The sequence below is a fragment of the Penaeus monodon genome, chromosome 14 (assembly GCF_015228065.2).
Source record: "Penaeus monodon isolate SGIC_2016 chromosome 14, NSTDA_Pmon_1, whole genome shotgun sequence".
NCBI lineage: Eukaryota > Metazoa > Arthropoda > Malacostraca > Decapoda > Penaeidae > Penaeus > Penaeus monodon.
In genome coordinates this window covers 42,798,781-42,806,280 of record NC_051399.1, presented here as the reverse complement: position 1 = coordinate 42,806,280, position 7,500 = coordinate 42,798,781, and the positions used below count along the sequence as shown (strand labels likewise).

The following is a 7,500-nucleotide window of genomic DNA, read 5'->3' as shown; positions in this document are numbered from 1 at the left end:
CAACTCTACAATATGTTTCAGTGAGATTGAACAGATTTAAGGTGATGATATTTAGACTTTTTTCAACTCTATTTTAGTTTAAAGGAAATGTATAACACGCTTACAACGCTAGCAAAATATATAGTGTAGTGGTAGCAGCAGTAAGGAAATACAGAAACAAGAACAATACTGTTGATAGTGGAAATGGTACTAACAGAATAAATTAACAATAGTAGTAGTTATCGTAGCAGTTACAGTATTAACGATGGCAATGGAAATGATAATAATAATGGAAATTCTGATAATATCAATTAGCAGCAGTTAGTTTAATAAACTACAAGAATGGTAATACTAGAACAGCAGTACAGTAATGGTATTGATATCGATATTGATAATGGAATGTGAACAAATAATACCTTGGCTTCACAAGTATCTGAAAGTGAAATAAAATTTTGTTTGGAATAAAGTAAAAGGTAGATATTTTGCTTTCGCATTCTCATTGACGATGCTGAAGCAAAATCTTAAATTTAGTTGTATCTAAAAAAAAGGAAAGAAAAAGATATTATGTTCCTTATCATGACTTAAAAGGACAAGATTAAAGTTCTTCCGCTTGACCAGTTGATAAAAAAAAAACACTGATGGGGCAAAGACAGACAGACCTGGTGCTTCTTTACAAAGATTTTTTATTTTATTTTGCGATCTAGCTCGTGTGTGTGTGTGTGTGGTGTGTGTGTGTGTGTGTGTGTGTGTGTGTGTGTGTGTGTGTGTGTGTGTGTGTGTGTGTGTGTGTGTGTGTGTGTGTGTGTGTGTGTGTGCGTGCGGGCGTGCGTACTTGTGTGTAGACGTCATTTTTTGAAACTAATATTGCCATTACTTGCACTGCAAACAAATAAATAAATTCAACACAATTCCTTTTACTAGATCAAATATAACAGAAGTTTCTTCTTAATAAACTGTTTGAGAATATACTCTGCGCTTTTGCTTTATTGCAGAGAAATTAAAAGTAATGATGAAACAAGCATGACAAGGGAACAAACCAGATGGCAGTGATACCATGCTTGGCTCCGGTAATAACAAAAAAGTTCGATCATTTTCTGTATTCGAAGTGATTTAAAACAGAATTGATCAAAATTGATAGAGCAGTATTTAAATAATTTCAAAATAGTTTATTCGTGAGCTTGTGTGTGCGTTTGTTACACGCACAGACAAGCACACACATGGTTACAAATAGGTAGATCGATATATATTAGAGATTAAGAGAGAGAGAGAGAGAGAGAGAGAGAGAGAGAGAGAGAGAGAGAGAGAGAGAGAGAGAGAGAGAGAGAGAATGATAAGCTACAGTAAATGCGAACAGATATATTGTGAAAAGATTCAGACGTGAAAAAATGGTGACGATACAAATCGAGCAACTTTTCCAGGTGTAAAACTAGTTCCCTATAATATTATAGTCTTATCCATCTATTTATATATAATTTTATCTATTTATCCGTTTTTTGACTAAAAGGTAAAATCAGGATAGTAAGAATAAACTTCTCCATCAGAAATGTAACAACCAATATTCTGTCAGTGAATATTCAACAGAAGTATCCATTTTTTGTACTTGAAACATATGAGACACGCATGCACACATTCCCCTCACACACGCGCGCACGCACGCACGCACGCACGCACACACACACACACACACACACACACACACACACACACACACACACACACACACACACACACACACACACGCACGCACGCACGCACATCCAAATCAATCAATCCATCATAAACAGACACGAACAAGTAACATTACTGATATTAACAACTGCCCTGCGCCATTGCAGGTACACCGAGACCGTCAAGAGGTTCTCGTCGCTGTGGCAGGAGGAGGGGGAGTCCGGGGCAGAGCGAGGGGCACGGTGGCTCGAGCGCGTGCACCGGTATGGGCGCCTCACCCACCTTCGCATGCCGGGCGCCCACCTCAGCTTCTCCCAGTATTTTGCCCTGGATGTGGCGGTTTTCCTTATCCTGGTGGCCGCCGCGCCTTGGTGTCTGGTGTACTGGCTCTGCTGCGGAAGAAGAAGACGCGGGGAGGACAAAATGAAGGAGGAATGATTGGCTTCTGTTTCGCGTGTAGATACGTTTGTGCGGATGGATGGTTTTTTGTCGTTTTGAGTTGCTTGTGTGTATTTAGGGTAGTGAAATGACTTATTTTTGTTATTTTTTTTTCTATGAATAGACAATGAGAAAACATGATATGTATATGTGGTTTTATGATATATATAGAGTGGAAAGAGCCAGTCCAGTTACTGAGAATTTTTATGTTTTGTACTCTCTCTCTCTCTCTCTCTCTCTCTCTCTCTCTCTCTCTCTCTCTCTCTCTCTCTCTCTCTCTCTCTCTCTCTCTTTCTCTCTTTCTCTCTCTCTCTATCTCTCTTTCTCTCTCTCTCTCTCTCTCACACACACACACACACACACACACACACACACACACACACACACACACACACACACACACACACACACACACACACACACACACACACACACACACAACAAAGGATTTAGATATCTAAATCAGAGCAACCAAAGAAACGAATATATGTTTCACAAATCTGACAAGTTTTATATTACTTTCCATCCTATCCTTTGCATTTACGAAAAATAATTTACGAAATAACCGAAATTTCATCAGATTTTAACCTCTCATCCTTCAATAGTATCTTTATTTCGCTATATGAGCTTGCCATATCATCATCACACTTAAAATAAGATTACGTTAAACGATTAGTAATCTAATCTCTTTGTAGAATTTAGTTAAGATTTATGTGTATATGTATAAAACTGACTTCAGAAAGAAAGAAAACTGACTGCCTTGTACAAGTAAAATTGACAAACAATCAAAAGTAATATGCTACTTTTTGTATTTCGTCTTCCCATGACATGTGCTTTTGTGATAATAATAATAAAAAAAGAGCGAAAGTTCGCATCAAAAATGGTCAAACACGTTTCTCTCTTACTTTTTAAAACTAATGGTATACAAAGCAAACTAATTTCGCTTACAGTGCATTCCTCGCACCGACGAGCTTACCATATGAGATGCTGATCTGCTGTTATCCATAAAAAGAATGTTTTAAAGCCCTATAGAGATTTTATTTTATCATTGTTTATCATTTTATGATAACTCTTTCAACACCAGCGAAATTTATAAAGCTATAGCCAGATTTTTACAAAAAGAGCAGTCACAGAATATCTTCCAAAAATTTGCATTTATTATAATTTTATCGTAATTTGAATTGAATGTAATAATACATTGTAACCTACTTGACATCTGTTTTCGAGCATTCCATCTACCATGCTGTCTTTTTCTCTAAGCGTTTTTCTTCTTAATCCTTACTTGATATTTGTATGTCAATGTATTTTTACAAAACTGACCTAACAAAGGATGTGATAAAAATTATAATAATAAATACTTGTTTTATAGCATTGTTCGGATTACTTTTGGTAATGCTAGTAACAATTTTGATAATGAGAGTAAGAAAAAACGTTACCTCGAGGTGGAGCATACTTTACACCAAACATGGTTGAGTGGTATGTTGAATAATTCTTTCAATGTCATATGACATTTTACAATATACTATATTCTGTATTGACAACAAAAGCTGCCAAGCAGATAAGAGACACAGATACTACTGGCCAAAATATATTGATAGAGTGTAAGACACTAATGTCTAAAAAGAAATGTTCTACTTAATCTCTTAATTTTCAACTCTCTCCTGTTAATAATATGAATCAATCATTCTGACACAGATGTACCTCCAAGCAAGGTGTCGCCCATTCAGTTTATCCTTTTTTTCAGTTGGTTCCTATAGTTTCTCTTCCCCATCTTTCTTTATTATTAGCATTATTACTTTGTAATGAATATGTAAACAGATACATTTACACTGCATGGAAATTATGAATTATTAACTCTGATATGGCAAAAATGACGGTGGGTTCAGAGAAAGTGCCGTGCCCAAACAAAAAAATTATTACATGATATAAAAAGTGGATGGCAAAATGAAGGAAAATGAAATTATTGTAATAAAAAGAAGTATGAAGCACAAATAAGAAAGAGAATATTTAAGATATAAGTAACATTATTGTACAGTTGCAAAAACTACAATATGAAGTTCAACAGAGGAGAAAATTGGTTAGAGAGAGGAGTAACTAATGATGGACAAGACCAATTGAAAACTTGCCAGTATGATTATCTGTAGGAGACAGACAAGGTTCAATATGAGACCAAACAGGTTGAAAATGTTATTATGGAGGGAATCATGAACTGCGTTCTAAAGCACTCCCGACAGACTTTATTTTAGTGATACCTCTTTCTTTGTTTGCTGTTGCCTTTGAGAATATTGCATTAGAATATGTGGGTTTCTGAAATATAATTTACTTATTTACTGAAGAGGACCATTGATCTGCAGACTTATATTTCTTGGCACTGTTTTGAACTCCAAAAAACAACTGTTCTTTTTTCTTCCTTTTGTCTTTGTGACTTAATAATCATAGATACTTCTGCTTGATTTAAATAAATATGAGTATAATAACAAGACAATGTAATATGTAATGCATTGTTCAGTGTACATTCCAGTGATATTTCTGCTTAACCAAAATGAGATGATGCCTTGCTCTGCGGGGGTTTAATATATTACATACTCTTTCCCCCTAATTCTCTGCTGTAGGTCTTCCATATTGACATTTGAGTTTTATTTCATGGCTTACTAAGGCTGTGCATATATCCAAAATATATAGAAAAATATAGAAAATTCACAAATTCTTTCACGTGGCAAAAAATGCACATTTAAATGGGGACATCTAGGATGGGGCACATGCATTATCTCCACCAGTGGAATGTACCATCTGTGAGCCATGGCTGGAAGAGCACCAGCTCCTGGGAGGACACTATTTCTATGCTCAGGGTATGTTACAAAAAAAATATCACAAAAATATTTAAAATTTAGACAACTATGCTGCTTTTTGTTATTGTTGCTGCACAGAGTTATAGACTACCAACAGAGATATGGAGCCAGCTCAAGGGGAACAGTCTATTATCATAATGAAACAGCATAACAAATGATAAATTTAGACCATCGAAAATGGCAAAACAGCTAAAGGTACTTATGCAGAATAAGATAATAACTTTGCACATGTGTGGTGGTGTGGGCTGAGCAGGAGAGATGCCACTCAGGTCAAACTATTGCTCAGATTTTGGTCCACATGCAAAAAGGGTTAGTTGAAGAAAAATCTGCAAGATATGAGACTGAAAGGGCAACTTGGCCCCTTGACACTGTAAGGTTGCTGAAGCATTCAGTCTCTCCATGTTTATGAATTTATTTCAATAAGTAAAATTAATATTAAAACCAACAATAAATCTCAGTTACTTCGATGAGGGGGGGAAAAACACATATAAAATACATATAGTTTATTCTACCGGCACGACTACATACATTTTATAACACACAAATAAGAAATAAAGTACATCTGCTTAACAGTCATCAACAAGATCAACGTACATAATAGTTTCCAATTTTGTTTTCTGTGACATGCAATAAGTATGTCACAGTTCTTGGGGCAAAGGAGGAGAAAAGTATCAATGAATGTTTTCCTTTGTAAATGTGATGTTATGAGATTTTTTACCTTTAACTTATGCATCAACGATAAGTAGTTATCGTTCATATGGTAGGTAGTCACTGTCCACTCTTTACTACATGGTAAATAGGCTCTTTGTATAAAAAGTCAGCAAAGCACATCATACCATCTATACTTTACAAACACTCTGGAAAAATATAAGACAAATTACCTCTGCTTCCATTACGAAAATAAGGATTATTAGATTACCTGCAGAACCCTGGCAGGTTAATCTTAATATATACACATACAGTACGACTTTATAGTTGTTATGAGAATGAATGCAAGATGTATCCTCAATTTCAAGATTTCTTCTTGACTTTTAGAGACCTGACACAGTTGATGCTTAAAAGAGGGATGGCAGAAACAGAGAATATATTTTTCATAATACTACACAGAAGTAAGCAACAAAAATAAATAAGTCCACATTGAATCAGGAAGCTGATGAGCCAGAATGATAATCTAACCATTCTCATTTTTCAAGAATGTCTAGAATTGATGCAGAATGAGCAGATGTTTACCAATGAGAATACTGAAATTGGAGATGGAAGGAGATCTTTTGGCATCTATTTTTCAGATGGGGAAATGGAAATAATACATGAATACTTGAATTTATACAACTAAAATCTCTGCTTTGATGTGTGTGGGTTGGGGGAATCTATCTCATGCATTTCCATTAGAGTACAGAAAGTATGAAATGTTGGGACTACTGAGGCCATAAACTAATCAGGCATTTAGTGTGCTACAAAAATGGGCCAATTCAAGGGAAAATAGAGATTTTGCCCTGAAAGAAACTACAATTTGAAATGAAAAGAAAGTTCCTTTTTTATCCAACTAGAGTGGGGACTAACACCAAATAACTATGAAAGGTACAGAGAGAGAAAGTAAGATAACAAAAAAATAATGTTAAGCAGCACTAAATATTAACTCTTTATGATAATCATACCAGAGACTGAGCTATTTTACCCACAGCCTGATTTTAACTATACAGTTGAGATAGTTTCTGAACTTAGAGAAATTTGATTTCCTATATGTACTCCCACAGTGAGATCTCTTTATAATCTATAAGATCAAAATAGTTCTAACATTTGGTTTTGAATTTAATGTGTCTCCATAACTTAATTTTAATATTCATCAAGATTAGTTGTGGAAATACATTAAATGCAAAACCATCCACTAATGTTACTGCAACTATCTGAACTTTTCTATCATCATGAGACTTAACAAAATCATTTCCTTTGTTAACAACATGGAGTACATTTAACACATGAAGCTCTGCGGTTATCATACACAGCTGATGCATCTAACAATGGAGAAATATTCCGCAATACTGAGCTTGGTATTTTTTCAGTAGTCTTCTTTCTAAGGGTTGGGTTCAAATTCTGAGAGATCTGGCCACTCCCAGGTCTTTGGTATGGCAGACTTGTCATCGTAGTTATAGTCATACATTTGTTCTGTGATGAACTCGGTCAAGTCTTCTGGTTGAGGATATGTTGATGCAATACCTGAAATCCAAAACACATCTTAGTATATCCACTTGTATTTCAGTGATATAAACTGTAAATGACAAATGACAGGAATAACAATGTTGAATAGACATATATGTGACAAGGGACACAAAACACACTATTACAGTAATGGACTTCACATATGAAGATGTAGATGGATATCAAGACAAGTCACACAAACAACCAAATCAGACCATCTGAACATGCTATTCTATACCATTTTATGCATTAAAAAACAGGCATCAAGAATCAATCTTATTAACACACAAAACATAATATACAAGACATATTTGCATTGATGACAAGAATTTATGAACCAGCATATCTGTCTCAAACTTTGGCCTGCAAG

The 7,500-nt window shown here is 35.1% G+C and overlaps 2 protein-coding genes across 14 annotated transcripts in view; one reads left to right on the top strand and one right to left on the bottom strand.

Moving 5' to 3' along the window:
- LOC119581160 (UDP-glucuronosyltransferase 2C1-like) overlaps positions 1 to 2,360 on the top strand; it is a 27,443-nt gene extending 25,083 nt beyond the window's left edge. Inside the window, exon 9 of the mRNA XM_037929538.1 lies at positions 1,815 to 2,360. Coding sequence (XP_037785466.1) covers positions 1,815 to 2,085 — 271 coding nt within the window. The 3' untranslated portion in view covers positions 2,086 to 2,360. The remainder of the gene's footprint in view (positions 1 to 1,814) is intronic.
- A 3,062-nt stretch (positions 2,361 to 5,422) lies between these two features.
- LOC119581157 (NADP-dependent malic enzyme-like) overlaps positions 5,423 to 7,500 on the bottom strand; it is a 59,581-nt gene continuing 57,503 nt past the window's right edge. For all 13 annotated transcript variants that reach the window (XM_037929524.1, XM_037929523.1, XM_037929536.1 and 10 more), the window contains one exon: positions 5,423 to 7,148. Coding sequence is in view for 7 of the 13 variants with exons in the window: in XM_037929523.1 (XP_037785451.1) it covers positions 7,006 to 7,148 (143 nt within the window). In the remaining 6 variants the exon portion in view is untranslated. The remainder of the gene's footprint in view (positions 7,149 to 7,500) is intronic.